General features: G+C 36.8%; 1 protein-coding gene across 3 annotated transcripts in view; it reads right to left on the bottom strand.

Annotated features, from left to right (window-relative positions):
- The window catches only part of Arhgap6 (Rho GTPase activating protein 6), a 476,516-nt gene that overhangs the window by 42,745 nt on the left and 412,080 nt on the right, over window positions 1-21,691 (bottom strand). For all 3 annotated transcript variants that reach the window (XM_028761629.1, XM_028761636.1, XM_028761643.1), the window contains exons 3-5: window positions 13,764-13,835; window positions 4,827-5,083; window positions 3,242-3,437 (exon numbers count right to left, since the gene is read on the bottom strand). In XM_028761629.1, coding sequence (XP_028617462.1) covers window positions 3,242-3,437; window positions 4,827-5,083; window positions 13,764-13,835 — 525 coding nt within the window. The remainder of the gene's footprint in view (window positions 1-3,241; window positions 3,438-4,826; window positions 5,084-13,763; window positions 13,836-21,691) is intronic.

Below are 21,691 nucleotides of genomic sequence, written 5' to 3'. Positions count from 1 at the left end.
AGCTTATAAATAAGGATTACAGGGTATTGGATCAGGTAGGAGAACAGTCTTTTTAATCTATTTTCACCTGGATTTCTTTCATCTGTGGCTGAAAGAATTATGACTAGTACCATATATCATTAAATGGAAAGGATATAAAACGTTATAACCTTACTTCTTTCTAACCAGAAAGTAATAATAAAGTAAATGCTTGGTAGTTCTCCTCATAGGGCCTTTATGTATCTTAGGCATTCTGTATTTATCATTTACATTAGTATTAATTATTGTATGACTGCATGGTATCAATGATTCTTGATTTATCTCAAAAATAATAGTTTTATTTGCCTTTTGATACTATTTTATGTGCTTATTTTGTCTCTGTACATATGTTGTAACACATCTTCCGTGTCTGGAAAGACCAGAAGAGGGAGTCAGATCTTCGGAATCTGGAGTTAAGGATGGCTGTGAGCTACTTCGTGGGAACTGGCAACTGATTTCAGGTCCTCTGTTACAGCAGCATGTGCTCATAACTACTGAGCTATCTCTCCAACCCTAAGTACTAATACTTTTAGTTGTGTTTCCAAGGGGTTTTTACTTTTTAATTTTTTGTTTGAAAATACAGTAGCATAAACATCCCATTCATCAGTTCTTTTTCTTAAAAGTGTCACTCTGAAGTTCTAGATGATTTGAGAGAATTGTATTATGTGGCTGGCTATCACTTATTTACATGTGTACTATGGACACTTTTCTTGGGGATAAGGAATCTACCCCACCTCCTTATTACTGTTATTAATTTGCTTCCTGAGACCAACATCCAACCTAATTTATATTTTCTACTTCTTTACAAATCCTAGAAATGATATTCAATTCACAGTAGGATACAACATCATATTTTTTCCTCTGTAAAAAGACCTTAAGTACCTCCTTCAAAATGTATGGACTGATTTAATTAATTAGTACATACGTAATACTTAGAATAATCTGATATGTGCTATTATTTAAAGAAAAGTTATGAATTGACTCTATAACTCTTCTTCTATATGCAAAATAGAAAAAATAACCTGCCAATTTATAAATATTATCATCAGCTAAGTTTATATTTCTTATTCTTGATGGCTTCTGAGTACCTGAATTTCTACAAAATCAAGATATCAGAGGGGAAGTGTCACATAGGTAGGACTGTTCCTTTAGGTATATTTCTCCAAGCTATTCTAACATGTTTTGGCTTTTGAATTGGATTTTTTAAAGATGGAACAATTGTATTGGTGGATTTCAGAGAATCATAACCAGTCCAAGTACCAATACAATGACCACTTTTGGATAGATAATGCTTCTATCTGACATAACCTTAGAAGTGATTTTTCCTCACAGACACAGAACAGTTTAGCTATTCTATAACCAGGACTTGAGGCAGTCACTGAAAAAAAAAAAAGGTGGACACTGAAAAAGATACTGATATCACAAAGAACTGCAACTTTGTTGAGTCCTGTCTCAGGAACTGATGTGATCATCTCTCACCTCTTTTCATCAGAAAATGAAATAGAAACCAAACCAAGAAGTACCCAAATCTCAACTTAGAGATGTCATGAAATGAGAACAGGCATAATGAGCATTGGGTCCCACCCTAAACCCAGCCTGAATCCCAAAAGCATCCCTTAACTCCCACTTACGCTTTTGTCTGCCTTTTGAAACCTTCTGGAAAATTGAGATGCTTAAGGAATTTTAAATTAAGGATAGAGAAGACATTTGAAATGATATATAAGTGTAGAATGGGTGGGCACTTACATATAGATGGAGCTAACAAAATTTTTCAAGAATAATTTTGGATAGGGTAGGAAAATAGTCTTTGATAAATACTTAAAAGACCAAAGTGGCACGTGTCTTCTATTAGTCATTTCAAAATCAAGCTAATAAAGTGTTAAGGAAGAAATGCTTTTTAAGTTGGTATTTGTCTTATTTTGTTTTGAGACAGGGTCACATAGTAAGACAAAAACAACGTCCAAAATACTATATAAAATCCTTTACTTTTTGGAGTATTAAAGTTTGCTATTTTTGTTATTTGTTTGGAGTATTAAAGTCAATATCTATTTGAATTTGAATGTGTATCCTATTATTCTAGGTTCATCTGATAGAAATATTATGAGCACCTGAAATACAGACAGAACCTTGCAGCTTAAATCTTACTTTTAGGTCCAAAGTATATATGAAATATTCTGTCCTGAAAACAAAACCTACTATTTAAATATGTTTAAGTCATTTCTTTATCCAGTGATTTTTACACATACCGAATAGATTAAGCAATTTAAATACTTCTTTAATAGTTTTTCTACCAAACTTTGTTTTCATAATTAGGAAATAAATGACAATGTTCACACTTTGTTTTATACTTTTTCCCTTCTTTTCTTCCTTTTTTTTTCTTTCTTTATTGTAGGACTGAGAATTTAACCTAGGGCATTGTGCATTCTACGAAAGTGCTACACCATTGAGAAGCATCCTGAACTCTCCTTTTAGTTATCATTTTGAGATAGATTTTTACAACGTTTCCCAGGAAATCCTTGAATTCACTCTGTACCACAAGAAGACACAGGAAGATTTTGAACGTGAAAACTTCCTGCCCAGCTGCCTACTTTTCTGGGATTGAATGTCTATAGCAAGAGGCCCTGGAGAATCTTGTTCATTTTGCTCAACAAAATTATAACAAACACATTATCTTTAAAATAAATAAGCAATTAAGGATGTTTTCTCAGGTCCGTAGTGTGTGGTAAATCCATAGCAAATAAGGATATTATCTGTATGGCATTTTGGTGAGCCAAATATCTAAATTTCAAAAACAAATTAAAGAACTATTCATCATATTAAAGTCATCCTTTTAACAGGAATTGAGTTGTAAATGGATGGCTGGAGACATTAAGTGTAGATATGTACAAAACGCAAAACTTCATTTGCCAAAAAAAATGTTGTAAATAAACTCAAAGAACATCCACAGGACTTTGCTCTATTTTAAGGAGATCCTAGTCCAACACAAGTGATCCTTTCCTAAAACAATTGCTCAGAGCCCCTTGTGAGGACTCTTAGGATTGGAGAATTTCAAATAGCATCAGACCTCCTAGTCTTGTTGATCCTAGTAACTTCTTAAGTCAACACTTATATGGTGTACTTTATTCATCAAAGGAAGAGTTGTCTAGCACTTTCTCAAAGAAACACAGAATTGAATATAGGGATGATGCTTGGATCACTGATGGCTGATGACAAGTCTACTTACCATGTTTTTCCAGATGCTGACAGCAGCTGTCTACCAGCCTGGGGACCTGCCTGTAAATAGGATTCAGACTTAGCTTCTTATCTCTGGCCTTCTCTTTTTTATTCTGAGCCTCAGCAGGCAAGGAGAGCTGTAAAGCTTCTAGTAGTCGAGACTGGTTGTCATCCAAATCGGTGATGGAATCCACAGACATAGCGCCCTGTAAGTGATGCACAGACTTGTAGAAGGGACAGGCAACAGAACAAAAAAACCCAGCTGCTTGTAGAGGCCATTCAATAAAAATTCATGGAGGACCATATCTCTCAAAAGATAATACTGCTTGATGTAGTTATGTTTTTTATTACTGACATATTTGCTTATTGCTGACATACTAAGAAGAAAAACTAAATGCCCTTTAAAGAGCTAGGAAATCTCTACAACATAGGGTAAGTATTGTTAGCTATGATTTCAATACACAGACTTTTCCAAGTGGAAGACAAGAGATGGGAAACATATGATTAAAATATTTTGATTCAACCACTTCATGTTTTGAAACACAAAATGCATACTCAATGAATGAGGTAAAGTTATAGAAGTCTTGTGAATAAAAAAATTTCTCAACTATAGCTCTAGTAAGAACATTTTAAACACAAGAAGATTCAAACTGAATGTTGTGTTATATGCCTGTAACCCAAGCATATAGGAGAGTATGGCCATCCATCCTGGATGAAGTGTGTGGTAAGAAGTTAGCTATTAGAGTCCTGGTAGGGCCTGTACAGAAAAAGGGACACTAGGAAGTCCATTGCCTAGTTCCTAGGTTCTCAAAAATCTCTATTTTAGAGTTTTTGGTGCTACTGTTATTTGGATTTATAAACAGTCTAAGACAATTGCAGGCTTAGAAGAACAAATTCATCTGGAAAATTGAAATATTCCATAATTTTGTCAGCTTTTCCTCTTTAAATCATAGTCAATATCATAAAAAATAGCAGGGCCTCGGGTCTGCCTACTTTGGAACAGCTCTTAAATGTTAGTAGCTGTATATTTAACTAGGGCAGTCTTTAATGTCTGGAGGTGGCAAATATTTCCAGCCCAACACCTAAAAGAAAGGGAAAGACCTTTTTAGTGTCATAGGACATGCAGTAACTATGCTGATTACCACCCATGCGGCTTGGCAAACTCAGCTTTGTAGGTTTGCAGTTAACAGGCAAAGAGCCCAGAGTTTAGAAGGCAATGCACACTGCGTCACTGGCACCACATTGATTCAGCATGGATTTTTAACAAGACTGCATAGAATTGTACAGTTGCATTTAAGGGGGAGACAAATTCTATTGTGGCCCATAGGTTGCAGGGTATACTTGTCTGAGCAGGAAGTCTAGCAAGACATCAGGAGATAATAAAAGACCAGCATCAATGGCAGTAGTGTGGAATATTTGTGTACAAAGTTAACTAGGAGGGAAAGGGAGGTTAGCTGCCACATGGACACTACTGGTTATTCCCTATTGCAAGAGATATCTACAATGTGTCAACTTTTCATATTAGTAGAGATTCAAAGGGTAACCTTACTCATTTTCAGTTTTTTCAGAGTCGGAGGAGATCCTGGCCAACTCACCCTTCTCCTGACGCGAGGAGCTGGTTCCGGAGTGTTCGGGGATGTAGACTCATTTGGTGTTTCTGAGGTTGAGCTGAGAGATGAGTTACTGCTTGAGAGTTCTTTGTTTTGTTTTTTATTCCCAAATGGGAGGAGAGAAGATACAAAATCCGATGCATCCTTCTGTTCCTCCCTCTGCATGTCTTGCTTCAGTTTATATGCCCGATCATTAGCAATGACTTGGGATAAGGGCATTCCAAATGCCTGTGGGATGAATTCTACAAGGGAAAAAATTAAATATTTACATCCAGGAAAGGTCCAGACAGGAGAGCATGTTCATTTACAGTTCATCCAGAAAAGTAGACAAAGTCAAATTATCATTTTCCAAAAATTGATGCATACTCGGATGGCTTTGTATTGTTGAACAAAATGGATCAAGTTTTCATTTCAGTGAAAGAAGCTAGTAGGTACAAACACACACTTTAGAATAGGAGGTCTCTAATATTTCTTCAGGCACTCAAGTCTGTTTTAAAGAAAATAATTTTCCTAAGAATTTTGACATTTGAACAGAATATAAACAGTACTTCATACTCATGAGCACACATCTTTGCAAACTTACTCTTCAATTTATATGCTTTAGAAGTCTTTGAAGGCATAAGAAAGCCACAACAAATATTGATTGACACCTACTATTTGCTAGGTCAAGTTTCACAATTTGGGAGAGTGCTAAAAATGAGACCTCAAGTCCTTTCTCACAAGGGGTTCTGAGGTAGGGAGGAGACGTGCAGAATCAGACATGTAAATAATTATAAGATATTGACTTTGATGTAAATAAAAGAAAGATGAACAAACCCACGGTTGAAAATCAGTAGATATACTTTAAGATATGCTTAAGGCAGTGTAGGAAGTAATGACCTAAGGGGCAGAAAAGCAATTTAGGAACACTTTAAGAAGTTTGTACCCATCTGGGTTACAGCACTCCCTTTATGATCTAGACTCAGACTTCCTGATGATCACATGCAGACGTGAACTTGACCATAATATAGCTTGTGGGAGACCCAGGATATTTTGGAATTCCTTACTAGGGATCATTTGGGAAAGAGGCACAATACAGAACTCTTTGGCTTCATTTGGCAATATATACAGCTACTGTCTGTATCACTGTAATCAATCCATGTGTATTCATATATATTAAATACTCAGTGATAGACATTTTATTAGTAGCATTTTAGATTTATATGAGAAGTATTAATATTCAATTAAGTACATTATTCTTGTTAGCCTCAAAATTACATATCTTACAGCCTCAGCAAATTGGAGCTTAGGAGAGCCCTGTTTTTTTTTTTATAAGCCCTGTGATTGAAACTGAAATGATCAAGGGAAAATAACTCTAAGGTTATTTGTTCTTTTAGCAAAAAGCTAACATTAAACCAGGTGGAAAGAGCCTTTAAAAGGTTTTCCTGCTTGATCCATGGTAACATTTTAAGCTAGGCTAATAGCCAAGTCTCCATTAAGAACAGAAATGGTACTTTAAAGTCATATACCTCTGATCCCATCAAAAGGTGCAACTTGTTTTGAAGTAAAATATCCTAAGTTCATCTGCAGAATTTTCAGAGGAACTTGCTCTATCAGTGAACTATGGGGCATATGCCAGTCTAAAGTGCTATGCCTTTCGTTTTTGAGGTAAGAATATCACTGCATTCCTATCGCCAGCAAAACTAGAGGCAAAGATCAGTTCCAGATGATAGTCTGTGCACTTGGACGATTTCTTATAATAATCAGATATTCTTCACAAAGTTTGGACAGCCACATAGAAGATACAGGTATGACTTAGGGATAGAAACAACAAAGAGGACTTTGAAACAGATCATGTGACATGGGTCTGGTAATGTAGGCACATGCATGACAGAGACTTGCTCTACAATGGGGGTTCTTGGGTCCTCTCATAAACATTTTTTCATATAAGGAAACCCAATTAAAGCTATTTAGTGATTCCCAGTATCTCTGGGGAAAAAGACATTTTACTTTGGAGCCTACAGTTTGCCTATTTGTAGGTGTGTGCATATGCATGCAAGTGTTCACAGAGGCCAGAATAGAGTGTTCGATCCTATGGAACTGGATTTACATGGAGTTGTGAGCTACCATGTGGGATTTGAAAACTCTACTTGTGTCTTCTGAAAGAGCATCTCATGCTCTTAACCACTGAGTTATCTCTACAGCTCCTCTAATCTAGCGTTTTTAGTATCTGAAAGTATATCACTGTGTTTATAAATTGTAATAATTGAATACAAATTAAACAAGAAACAATTGAAGTTGTTTTCTCCTGATATTTACTCTTCCTTTGATCTCATTTGAAAGACATAGCCAGGAAAACTTGGGCATTTCTTTCTTTCTGATGTGGTAGGTTTCTGTTAGGGTTCAGCTTATTATTTCAATGCTAGAATTTTCATGTGGCCTCTTTAGTTCCTTGCTGCTTTCCCCAAGGACTCTCACAAAGCTTCACAAAGTAGACTAAGTTGCAAACTGTGGGATGTTGCCTTGAGATCTTTATAACATTCTAGGAAGGAGCTATGATTTTTTTTTTTTTTTGCTTCTTAAAAGTACAACTATTTTGAAATAAAAAAAAAAAACTCATTAAAACTCTATTTGGAAAAAATTGTTATTTTGTGCCAGTAAAGAATTGGGTACATAAGACTATCTGAGTTCAAATCTTTTTGTTTGTTTGTGTTTTGGTGAGTATGTCAGAGAAACCTGAAGATTCTTTGCAAAGACTTGATAATAGGATTTTTATAATGACAAAGATATTACCTAAGACTCACTGTGCTGTGGCTAGGAACAACTAGTATTATGTTGTAATCTGAGCCATGTGTTGCACCAGGATATTAGCTGTGCTTGTCTCTTCCTTCTCATGGAACACGAGGTCAAAAGGTGATGAGATTTCCATTTTACTCCCAACTGTTCCCTTCCTAGCCCCACCCTTCTACCTGTAGCAGAAGCTTACTAACACAAGCTTCTCTTTGTCCTTTACTCTTTGTTGTTTTCTACTATTGTTGACTTTGACTCACATTTAAACCCCCAATCTTCCATAAAACTTAGTGGCTTGCCAGGCCACATCAATAGCTCACATGACTGTTTTCATATTTCCTTGTCCTCTTCCCCTCTCCCAACCTTTGCCCTGTATACCACCTTTGTCACCCACTCCCTTAGTCCTATGCTGGACCTTGTTTTCCCCAGAATTTATACTTTATTTCTATCTTCAGCTCTCATTCATCCTCCACTGATCAATATTCCTTTACACCTGTATATCCCCAAGGCATGTCTCATTCCTAGTCTTTGGTTATTAGACATTGATTTCAATTATTAGGGGTGTCTGCTCTTCACGGGTAAATAAGATTTCTGAAAGTCATACATTAACACTTCTCTCCATTTCATATTTCATTTCTATTTCATTGTCTTGCCATACCATCTTCATGTTATCTTCTTTTGTTGCCTACTTCTCTCTGCCTGCACCATAATCATCAATCCATGGCATCATTGCCTTTGCTTCTGAATTTCTAAATAGCTTTCAAACTGCTCAGCCTCCTTTCCTTTGTGCTGTTGTTGCTTCCACTCCAATTTTGTGTCGTACAATGTAGCATGATAGTTTGATTTAAAACACCACGAAATTGCTTCTTCTTTAGCATATTTGATAATGTTACAATGCTGTTATCATGTAGATCAAAAGTTGTGCTGTAGTTCAGAAAGTTCTCTGAGCTAGCCTGAGCTGTTTCCTTCCTTTTACTGGAACTACATACATCCTAGTCATTTTTATCTCTAGTAATTGCTTATGTGTATGATTGTGTATGTGTATGTGTGTGTGTCGGGGGGAGCTGTAGCTAGCACATGGGTGTGGGTCTTGTTGGGCTGAGTCATGGATCCCATGTATCTGCCACCCTAAGCGGCTAGGGCCATGGCTGGGGGATGGGGGGCAGAAGCGTGGGAATTTGATTGAGTTCACTCCACCCAGGGACAGGCTATGGAAGCCACAGAGCTCCACTCCAAACATGGGGAGATCCCAGTCTGAGATCTCGTGTGGGCCGGAGCTCTTGAATTGGGAGTCCCCAGGCTGTGGCAGCTGGCCAGAGACAGGCTGGTCCCATCCCTTGGGCTCCCAGGCACAGCTGAGAAGCAGCAAAAGGACTGAGATGTGGGAGACTGGGGGGTGGGGGGGGCCGGGGGTGCAGCCAAAAGGGGAGATGGGGAGAAGCTCTGGTGGTGCCCCGCAGGGTGCAGGGTGGATGAGACTCTTGGTCATGGTGACTTGCTTAGCTGAGTCTTGGCTGGCTCAGCTAGCTTGCTTGAGTTGGTGGACTCCATGGCTGGAAAGTGGATGAAGCTGTACCCTGTCTACTCAGGGCAGGCCTGAGGTTAAGTAATTTTTGCAAGTAGGAGGAGGATCTTATCTGGGAAAAATGCTTAATTGAAGAATTGCTTAATTGACTATGTCCTCTGGCCTTTAGTTATCTCATTAATATGGCGATCTCTTGAGGCTCTGCGGCCTGTAGTCATGCCCCCTACCTGTGCTACATGACCAAAGGCCACAAACCTTTCTTTGGGAGGGGCTGTGGATGACTGAAGATAAGTGAAAGGAACCAGGGCCCAGGAGCAAGGCTGAACTCAAACTGTCCCATTAGAGTCACCAGGGTTTGAAGCAGACTCAACTGGGTACCCCACTGCCTCTCACAGCCCACCACTCCACATGTGTGTGTGTGTGCATGTGTGCGTTCGTGGGTGTGTGTGTCTGTCTATCTGTGACAGTGTACGGTTTAGGGTTTTGGATTTGCATATGTACATGAGGAGATCAGAAAAATTTGATTTCCCTCCTCAAGTCCTTACTCTCTTTCATATCAGACCAGATATCTAACTGGCTTGGAAATTTGCCAAGTTTTTCAGGCTAACTGGGTAGTAAGTTTCTAGGGAATCCATTATCTCCACCTCCCATCTCATCCTTTCTGATGTGTTCATAGCCCATAAGGATGGCTTTTATTGACAGTATTAAATCCATTTCCTTGGAGAATTTCTTTTTTTATTACTGGTTATTTTATGTGTTTACATTTCAAATGTTATCCTCCTTCCTGGTTTTACCTCTGTAAACCACCTATCCCATCCCCCTGCTTCCATGAGGGTGCTCCCACACACACCCACTCCCACCTCAGTGGCTTAGCATTCCCCCACGCTGGGGCATTTAGCCGTCACAGGATCCTTGGAGAATTTCTACATGTAATTAATTCTTACATTTTGTATTAATACTTAATATGAAGCAAAAATAGAAACTGCAGCAAGTAGTCTTTTATAAGTTTTACTTCACAGTTCATGTATAGTGACCTTGACAGTAAGTAACCATAAGATATTACAGAATTCAATTTTGGTAGAAGAAAAAAATTATACAATAAAACTGATCTTTTTATGATGATATTGTCAGTGTACCATGGTGCAATTATGCCATAGTAATACATAGCCCCCATGTGCCTTGATTAGGCAAGCTTAGAAACTGGATTAAAGTAGGGCTTTTATATAAAAATTATGTATTTAGTTATTTAGCTCTCCCTCAAAATCTCTCTCTTTTTTTGAGACTAGAAAGAAATAGTCTGAATTTCTGAAAGTTCCTTTGTTTGCCAAATAATTAAACTACAAGAGATTAGGGACTTGGAAATCTTCTGCATGAAATTATGTTTTGCAAACCAATGTCAACCTTAAATTAGTTTCCATATAGAAACCAAAAATTAGATGGACTTTTTTTTTAAGCTGCAGCATAGATGCAGGAATGTCTTATGATCTGTTCTATATTTTTATATCAAGCAATTAAATACCACGCAATACACGATTCATGCTGATAAAATCAATTAATATAGTAGCACATCAAATATTTGTGAATCACTTCTTTTTTTTAATTCGAAGAGCAGGTCATCTGTGAAGAGCTGCTCTTCTTTATTTTTAGATGGCCTAACCCGAGAGGTCATTCAGAGCTTCCTGTTTTCTTTCTTTCCCTCTTGAATTTCAATGATGATCATTTTTCACGTGTACATCTGTTATTAATCCAAACACTAATATTCAAAGGGAAGGAAATAACATGAACTGATTCCAAATATGCCACATCAGCACACAGACATTCTGAGTTTCTGTTTCCCAAGATAGCCAGGTAATGACTTCCAGGGTTGACATGGACAAGACTTTATGTTTTGAAGAGCTGTAATGGGGTAACTCTTCAGTTAATTCTAGAATACCTTGTTTTTAAACACCAAAGCTAACTGAAAGAACAAACTTCATCCAGTTAAACTTGGTACTCTTCTCCTTAGATGGATGGATGATGGACCCTTCCTTTGGAACCACCAAGAGATTCCTCCACTCAGCTTCTTATATGTCAATACAGAATACCACCAAACTTCTACTGAATCTACACACACACACACACACACACACACACACACACAGAGAGAGAGAGAGAGAGAGAGAGAGAGAGAGAGAGGGAGAGAGAGGAGAGAGAGAGAGAGAGAGAGAGAGAGAGAGAGAGAGAGAGAATGCAAACATCAATTTCTCCCTGCCAAAGAATCTCATCCTATATACCATAGTTTGAAAGGGTTCTAAAGAACCACCCAACATCTTTAGTGTATGTAAATATCAACATCAATATTATTATTCTAGAGTAAAGCAAAGTCAACAATAACCAATTGTTCAAATAGTTCTCTTCATTTTTCAATGTTTGATTTATCCACAGCAAACTGCAGTAGAATTAAATGGAAAATTACCAAATAAGAAAGTCATATGTTTTAAATGGTTTCTATCACAGTATATTGTAATAATTGGTTTATTAATGGTTATTTTTGTTAATCTTCTACATTGCCTAATTAATAAATTATCCTTTACCATAGGTGTGCATAGGGAAGTATTCTGCACATTGGTCTGCTATTAGCCACAATTTGTGTCAGTGATGGAATATCTTTGGAATATGCCCCCATAAATGGGGATGGTCCTATTGTTGCTAATTGCTAAAGCACTTATAAGTCATCTATATTGTTCCTTTAAAGCCTTGGTGACATTAAGGAAGATGGAGTGGAAAGAATGTAAGATCTAGAGGCTGGGAAATAATTTTGTGAGATGCTGTCTTCTGCATATAGCATGCTCATTTCACTCATGAACACATAGCATCCGTGTGTACATGCATAAGACTTGCACTAATAAAAGACAGGAATATAGGAAGGTGACTAGTTAGAAAGAAGGAGGGATCAGTTGGAGAGAATGAGAGAAGGTAAGGGCGATGAATATGATCATAATACAATATACTATAATATATACTTGTGGAATTATAAAAGATAAAATATATAATAAATATAGTGAATATTTATAAGACAATGGCTATGCAGCTAGCCAACCCTTTGATTTCATTATTCTAGTAGCAAAATCTGCTGAAGTAGTTCACATCCTGCTGAGTATTATGGCAAATATAATCACAGTTCTCATGTTAGAAGTTATACATTGGAACTTTGTAAAAAGAAAAAATAATCTTATGTCTGTGACATCCTTGCATATCAATGCACTCAGATTCAATGCTGCTAAGATCTGGTCATTAAGTGTTCTTTTCTTTGTATTTTGGGGGATTCTGGGGACAGAGCAAGTGGTCTTGTGCATACCGGACAAGCATTCTATTACTGAACTTTATCCCTATGCCTTGGGCCATAGGATATTTCGTCATTACAGACATGATTTTATCTTGTAGCTACAGGCTTGGATTACTAACATTTTTATCGAATTTTGTCCAAGTTGAGGTTCACATTTAGAAGCCTGAGCACAGTCTGGCTACAGGAAATGTTACTGGCACTTAGTATAGACCAAGGATGCTGCTAAACATCTCACACTGCATAGTATGACATATGCCACAATGTTTTTCAGGTCTACATTGTCCCTAGCACAAAGGAAGAGAGACTACACTCCAAGGGAAGCAAAACAGTGATTTCCATTATTTAGCATACTTTGTATCTAAATATTATGAACCAAATATCATAACCCTTAAAGCACAGTTTAAGCTATGTGTGTATAGATTGTTATCCATTTTAGAAATAAGGCTCATCAAATGCAATTTGTAATACATTTATTTAAAAAATACATTGCTTTCCACTATGGGCATAAATGCAATAACTATAGATGAGAACTTCAAAGTTAGAAATATGGCTTTCTTCATTCAACATTCATTCACTGTGGCATATAAAATGAACATATGTTTACACAATTATACCATTTAACAATCAGTTTGTATAAGACTATAAGAACAAGTCATAAAGTAATAGACTATAGTAATGGGGTCCAGGTGACCTTTACAACTAAAGAGTGCAAACTCATACTGACTATAAATGTGTCTGAAAGAATGGTTCAAGTGTCATTTCCCTAAATAGCTATGGAAATGGATACACATTGGTATGAAGAAAGACAGTAATTGCGGAAATCATATGGGACCCAAACCAAGTATCCTGTGATCTAACAAAATTGCTGAGGATGGCCTACCTTCAGTAAGCCACGAGATGGAGACTGTTACTTTTCTGTAGTCATGGTAGGTCAATTCAAACTCTTTCTCATTTAATTAGTCCTGCTTAATTGTCTGTATTTGCCAAACAGCTGGGTAGTATTAGACATGCTGTCCATGGCTACTCAACACAGGTCCTCTTTAGGCATAGCTGATTGGACAGATTAATTGAAACCACAACCTTGGCTGCAGTCACCAACTGCTCAAACAAGCTGAACCCAGCAGTTCAGCACAGGGATACTCAAACACAGAAAAGCAGACTCAAATGGCTCTCAGTGACATTTCATTATAGAAATGAAGTTGACATAATAGAGCCCAACCACGTAAATCTATGCAATTCAAAATCTCAACCCAATACAACCAGCATGCTCCCTGCGAAATGCTTTTGTTATTTGGTCTTTTACCTTTGTCTTTGTTCTTTTCCTTCCCTAGTGAATCCAGTTTCTTTCTCAAAGATTTCTTTCTTTTTTGTCCATCTGCGAATAGTAAAAGGACAAGAAGTTGTATAAAAAATATAAGTATTCAAGTGATTTTTCACATTACAATTATAGTTGACATCTTACTTCACTCATATAATTTAACACTGTAAACAGAGGAATAAACAAAAACCACCTGAAAAACCAACAACTTGTAGCCCATGTAACTAGCCTTGAAATACATTCTTACATGTTCTTTCGATCATGGGACGAGCTAGAAACAGCTCTCTTCCATATGTAATTCAGCTTTGACGTCCAGATGTGTTTGTTTTTACTATTACATAAGGCTTTTCCTGTTCTCCGGGTTTATGCAAGTCACTGTTCATCTTGAATAAAATCTCCATGACAGAATCAACTATACACACATATAGCATTGACATTTATAAGCTCCTACAGTGTAATTGGAAAAGGAAATTGATTTGGTGGTTGACAGAATTCAGGCCTTACTACTACCATCCTATTTACAATTTGCAGAATTTTGCATACGTCTCAATGCTCATACCTAAATAGTGAGAACTATGGTTTTGTTGAGAGAATTTAATGTAACAATGTGTAGAAAATGCTTACTGTGGAGCCTGGTGTATGTCCATAAATTCAGGTCTACTTTTTACCTGGAGCTTTCATGTTATTCTACAGTATTCCTATCCCATAATTTAATTTTTCATTCATTGATGAATGTTGATGTTGTTTCAAAAGTGTACTCTAAGTAGAGGAACAGTCCCTTTTAGCATATGATACTTTTAACAAATGTACTTAATAGTCTCCTTATCTCACCAAATAGTAAAGATACCACTCACATTGGTTGGCAGGTGTAATTAAATTCCTGAGATGTCATCATAAAATACTGGCATTTATTGTTGCCAGAGCATGTTTTGTGATTGTTCAGCTTACCCTACAGGAAGTGTGGATCAGAAATCCACACTGGGCTCAAATAACAAAGATGGAGTTCATACCCAAGGGTATTGTTTAAAAGTGAATTAAGAATTTGTCTTGCAGTACATACTAAAATATGTAGTAAAAAGTGATACCACCCAATAAAATTTACAAAACATGACTCTGATAGCAGGAAATAACAGAATAAGCGCTCTGAATGTAATGAGAATTCCTGAACTCCTCTTGGGGCTGCAGATGTTGCCAATTCCTCCTCCACCTCTGTGAGTTTTTAGAAGTGAAGGAACCCCACAAAATAGTTAACAGGCACATTTAATACCTTTCCCCTTCCAAAGTTTCCCACAGAAATAAAATAGTAGGATTTTTCACCTCTGGGGTCATGAGATTTGCGTAAGGGGAAAAGCATGCAAATCAGTTGTACTATAGCAAAGCACCACTGATTGCTTTTATCCTTGATGTGTTTATATCTTAAACATCTAGGAGTTGATCTAGCTAATAGGGACAATTGTGACTTAATATATGTACACAGATAATAAAACACACTAACTACATAAGATTCTAATCTGTTCTCCAAATAGAATTGTTGGTGGTTTAACTTTGTAATGCTTTCTTTCATGCTGGTTCATATCACCAAATGTGTTTGGTCCAGTAATAGAATTTCTTTCTAAACATCCTTTAATTCCTCACTTTACACAATTGGCTGAAGAGAGTAACTAAATTGTCCATCTATTAAAGCTTAAGAGATTTTTTTTTCTGTGGTGCTAGAGATGGAACCCAAGACCTCGCACATGTCAACCTAGTATTCTACCACTGAGCCCAGGATAAAACCCACATGTTTTTCTCCTTTTTATTTTATTATTTTTTAGGTTAGTACATAGACTAATGGATTTCACTATGACGTTCATATACATGTTTCATTATATTTTGTTTTCAACCATTCTCCTCTCCCACTGCTCTATCCCATGCACACAATCCTTCTGGCTGGTTGTCTTCTTTTCTCATTATGGATACCCATAAGAGAATATGTTCTTATGCATAGTCTTCAAAAATCAGCCTTCTTGGAAAGTGCAGAAATTTGACTTTGAATCTAAATCCCACTGACTTTTCATTCTTTGGCTTGGAGAGGTTTGTGCTTTAACTTTTGGATTTTTCCGTTCTTTAAATTGTAAGATGAATAAATTTTCTGTGTGTTGCATGTGGATGCAACAGAATGCAAATTTTAGTGTCACATCAACAATTACTTATGCTAGTCTTCATGAATATTTAGAGGTTAAGATTGTTGTGTTCTCCCCTCCCCAATATACTTCACTCTCTAACTTTGAATTACCTTGGGCATGTCAGGATGCATGTCTGGTCTCATATGCATATATGTTTTCTTCCTCTACCACCTAGCCAAAGGAGGAGAGTATTAACTTTGACACTAGAGAGTCTTGTATACAAGTTCTGAATTTACCACTTTGCACAGGCAAGTTACTTAATCTCTCCAAACCTCCTTATCTTTCTATCTATAAAATGGGAGACTTAATAAGCTTGATTGTAAGAAATGTTGTGTGGTTAAAATAAAGTTGTAGATATCATGTACTTAGATTAAAGGATATGTTCAGTAGGTACTGATTATTCATTGATCTATGTAAATCATTGACCATGTACATCAGAGATGAAATGCATGTATATGTACTGTATACATTCCTGATGTCCACCTACAGAAGAGGGTTATAATCCTTTGGGATTATATGTAGTTTTGAGCCACATATGCTAGTGTGGGAACTAAATCTGGGTCCTTTGCATGAGTAACAGGTTCTCTGAACTACTGATCCATCTCCAGGCTCAATTTGGATATTTAGTAACAGTGCTGAAAAACAACTAACAAAAGAGAAGAGGTACCATACACATAATGCTGAAATGAACTCAAAGAATTAGTAGGTGCCTGCTCTCCTTTGGTTCTACCACAGACATGGGCAAGAATATAGCCAAAGTAGGAACAAACCAGCCATATCCAGGCCACTATTGCTCAGGTGAAGAGCAATGCACAATGATTTATAACAGTTGAGACCTGATGTAAAGTCTTGTTTATTTCCCACACAGATCTGGAGTGTGAGCGTCTCAGGAAAGGCAGAAGAGCTGGAAGTGTGAAGTCTCTCACCTTTCTCACACTCATCTCAAGTCAGCAGAGGGCACTGGATCCTGTACTACTATGCCCATTGATAATATGTGACAGGCATTGGAGTGTGTAAACCCATTTGAGCCTGAAAGGGAGATTCTAGCTTGTTCAATCCTTTAAAAAATATCCTGAGAAAAATTTGGCAGAATGATTTTGGCACCACCTCCTCTGTTTCCCAGCCACAGCTGCACCACTACTTAGTAGTACCAGAAAAACAGGCTCTCAGAGAAAGCAAACCAAAGGAATTCATAGGGAATGTGGAGAACTTAGTGAAAAAAAGTGAGGACAAATTACATGGAGACTTGTGGGTGGTAGAATAGAAATTGGCCCTTTACACACTACACATATTCTATACCATGAGTTCTCAGTCTGGGCACTAGTAATATATGAATCTAGGTAATTCTTTATTATGGTCAATTTCCCTGTGTATTTTAGGCTACATAGCCTAAATTTGCCTTAATTTCTTAGGTGCCAGAGTATCCACTTACATTCTGTTGCCACTACCAATGATGTTTCTGGGGATTACCAATCCACAGGCAACAAAATTTCTGTGGTTGAGAACCACTGCTTTCTGTGTAACTCTATGTAGAGAACACAAAAATGGGCACAAGCTATGTGACTTAAATCTTCATGTTTTTCCCTCCAATTTATACCCAGTCTCCAATTGGGTTTTAGACAGAACAGTATCAAAATGTTTACAAGTTATTAAGATTTTAAATACTGGATTAGATTTCAGGAAGAAGAGCAATTTCCTTCGATTTTTTTAAAGGGATGAGCATCTGTCTATAGTTAATAATCCTTGAAACAAATGTTCAAGACTATAGATTTTAGGATTAGGATGAGTCCCTGGAGTAAACAACCTTCTGTTCCCCTCCATGGAAGATTTTCTTCCTTACTTGGGTGCTAAGATGACGTGAAACACATTGTTATGAGTGGTGGCATGAATGGATGCTACTCAGCTTCCAGGGAAGATAGCAATGTTATTTCTTTTTAAACAAGTCATGCTATCTACAGAACCTATTTGGACTGAAAACAATTTTTTTTCAGAAGAAAGGAAAGAATGTCCAACTCAACATAACACAGTGTCCTGGATTAGATCCTGAAACAAAGTCAGGATATTAGCAGGAAATTGATGCAAATATGAATTAAGTCTATCATTCTGTTGGTGCTAATACACCAAGGGTAGTATAATATATTACTCAGGGAAATATGGGCAGCCTTACAATAAAATGCTGTATCATTCCTGTAATTTTATAGTACATCTAAAATTATTCAAAAATTCAAAATGACCTTTAAAAGCCGCTTCTCCCTCATACCAACTATATTTGAATAAAGATTGAAAATTCATTTGTTAAGTGTAAGAAAACGGATGCCTGGGCTGCTTCTTAAGATGTTTCACAGAATCTGAAACTCAAATTTGTGGCACGAAGGGGAATGACTCACAAAGTCATAGTTTCTGACCTGGTTGAAACGATGGAAATAATCTACTATTGCCATCTCCCTCATCTGAAGAAAAACACATGTCCAAACTGACACAAAACATTCATTGTGCTTGCTATTTTGGTGGAGCATACTTGTTAAAGAGGGAGTAGCCAGCTAAGAGTCTCAGTCAGTTTTATTTTTACCACCCTGGTGATGGTTTCGTAGGTGGGTAATTAAATCATCTTAGAGTCGTGGTGGTATCTCTAAATTCTTTTCTACATAAATTATTCAAACCTCATATTTTTCACCTTTATCTGAGAACTCAAGTTTCTACACAACTTTATTTGTAAACATCTCACATCTATGCTGATAAGCTAAAATATTTCCTCAAATATAGATAACATAGAATTATGTGTACATGTATATGTATAACTACATATCAAGCAAGTTAAAAAATCTATGAATATATTATAAAAATGTGCAATACAAGCATGGTGTGGTGATGCATACCTTTAGTTCCAGAACTAGGGAGGCAGAGGCAAGTAGAGATATAGGAGTTTGAGGCTAGCCTGGTAAATATATTACGATCTGTCTCAAAATAATTTTTTACACTATTTTATTTCTTACTAAAGTGAAAATTCATTATTTCTTCTTCACAGGTTGTTAACCTCTAAATACTAAGGTAAGGGAAAGGCTAAATCCTGTATTTTATTCCTAGTTTGGAGCTGGACTATTGATAAAGATGTAATTATATTACTAATAGTCTCTGCCACAAGGGAACTATTCGTTGTATCCCTGCTCAATATCTGCTACTTTCCAATGATTAATGTTATCCATGCAAGTTAAATTTGCCTGGTAAGTTCACCCTGGAAAACAGATAGGGTCTAATAAGAACAAGGCAGCCAAAACCCCAATCAAAACCAGAAAAATGAGACAATGTAATGAATTCCAAACTGGCCCTTGTACTTTGAGTTGCCTACTCTGTATTTAATATCCATCCAAAGAAATGTTAGGAGAGCATCTCTAGCAGCAAAAGGAAGTATCTTCCTACGGATGGGAGATCCATGGGTCCACTGCAATTCTGTTGTACAAGAGATGGCATTGGGTAAAGTCTAGATATTTAGAAAAAGAACTAGCATAGATGTTTCTTTTCTATTCTAACACAAAGATTTATTTTATTTTATCCAGGCTTATTATATCATAGCACATGACTATTCTCCTTGGCTTGGGATTATTATTTATAACACTTATCTGTTTACATATCATCTTTTTTCTAGAAAGTGGATTCATCATCCATCTTTCCAGTTGCCCATCCATTCATCCGTCTGTCCACCCAACAGTGATTGATTAATCACACATTGTTGGGGAAAGTAAGTAAGCCTAGATGACCAGGTACTATCTGTTCCTCTGAGGGACTCATGAGTTCAGTGTTAGAGACACATCTGGAAAAAGCTGACTAAAACCAAATAAAGAAATGCCTTTGTGAACATTTTACTAGGTGTTAGTACAGATGAGCAAAGGATGACCTCATCTATCCTTTCAAAAGCTAATGTTTAGTTCAGTTTTCAGGGGATAAGGTTGCTCTTATCAGGACCCTTTGAATTATGTTGGTGTTTTCTTCAATAATTGATATGGTGACTACAGGGTTTAGGGAATCCTTTCTTCCTGACTCTCCCACCCTCTGAATGTTTTACTTTGGGTAAAACACTTTATTGCAGAGGTTCTCAAGATTCCTAGTGCTATGACACTTTAATTCACTTCCTCATGTTGTGGTGACAAACAAGCATAAAATTATATTCATTGCTATTTCTTGACTAAGTTTGCTACTGTTATATATTGTAGTGTGAGTATTTGATATGCAGGATATCAGACATGAAACCCCTGTGAAAGAGTTGTTCAATCCCCCCCCCAAAGGGATGTGACCCACAGGTTGGGAGCTGCTGCTTTATTGGATAAAAGTTCTATTGGTGAGCAAACATGACAGATTCCAGAGTGGAGTAATAGCTCCTTCAGTGGGAAGCAGCATTCCAGAGAGGGAAAATAAAAATTCTGGAAAAGAAAAACAGCCTACACTAAAAATATGAAAAAAAATTATTCAAGCCCAAAATAGCCCTATAATTTATTCAACATTGCCTGTCAATTAATTGTGCATGCTTATATGTGCACAGGTCTGTAATCATCAAGAAACATTTTGTATTATTGATTGTTGATTATTTCATCCAATTCATGAGACATTTATTTTTCCATCATCTTATCACCAGAAGTTCTTCTACTAATTATAATTTACACAGAATAAGTTGTGTAGAGATGTGGGCATTATGTTATTTCTCTTGGTGCAAATCCCATTGAATTAATCTGTATTTCGTCATTGTCATTCTTAAGGCACCATGTGGACTCATATTTCCAGAATCTGTTCTCAAAGTATCACCATTTCCCTGGAAAAGGAAATGTTTTATGGTATTCTTAAGCAATAGAGATGCCTCTTCTTAGAGTGCATGCTCCCCAAATTACTTGTGAAATGTACTAATCCCGATAGCTTACAGGCTGAAGTGGTGGTAAAGTTAACAAAACTGTGGTCACAGCATCAGAACATTCTGTTAGTTTCTCCCTGCTGTAATGAGACTCAGCTCTTAGAGGTCACCATCCTTGTACCTCAATTAAACTCTAAGAAAAGAAATCCTCTTGTTTTGTGTAAATTCTTTTGTCAGGGCAATTAGTTCTAAAATTTTTTCTTTGTGATATTCAAGAGAGACAAATAACTCCCACGGATTCTTGGGTCTCAAAGCAAGTGTTTTCCTATTTCAGAAAAATTGTTAAAGATATTTGATTTATTAAACATGTTTCCTTTGCAGTCAAAATGTAATCACTCCTGCTTCAACAAGTAGTCATGATCATCCTTGAAGAATCTTTTACTAGCTGGCATTTTTTCCCACATTTAAGTCCTACAAGTTAATAAAAGAGGATTTAAAAACAACAGCAGCAGCAGCAACAACAACCACAGCAACAAATATGTCAGGAGCACATATCCTAAGGGAGCAGTCTTGCTGCTATCCTTTCCAACTCTGAGAGCTAACATATTCTTCTAGGCTTTTAAATTTGCAGCCTTCATCCTCTGACCCTTACAGAGATGACGATACCTATTACTTTGTCTAAGTAGACAGTTTTCAGATAGAGAAGTTTTTAGACATCAAACCAGAAAAGGGGGCTTTCATCAAATCATTTCTTTTGACTTTATTTCTCTGCTGGATTAAAAAAAAGAAGTAGGTAGGAGAACATAAATTAGAAATACCACACTCATCTCAAAAACACCTTGCATTGTTAACTCAAGAGAATAATATCCAGGCATTGGGTTTGGAGAGGCAGCTTAGTTGCTGAAGTGTTT

The sequence above is a fragment of the Grammomys surdaster genome, unplaced genomic scaffold (assembly GCF_004785775.1).
Source record: "Grammomys surdaster isolate TR1022 unplaced genomic scaffold, NIH_TR_1.0 131, whole genome shotgun sequence".
Lineage (NCBI taxonomy): Eukaryota > Metazoa > Chordata > Mammalia > Rodentia > Muridae > Grammomys > Grammomys surdaster.
Note: the sequence above shows the minus strand (reverse complement) of the source record. Positions and strands in the feature narration are given on the sequence as shown.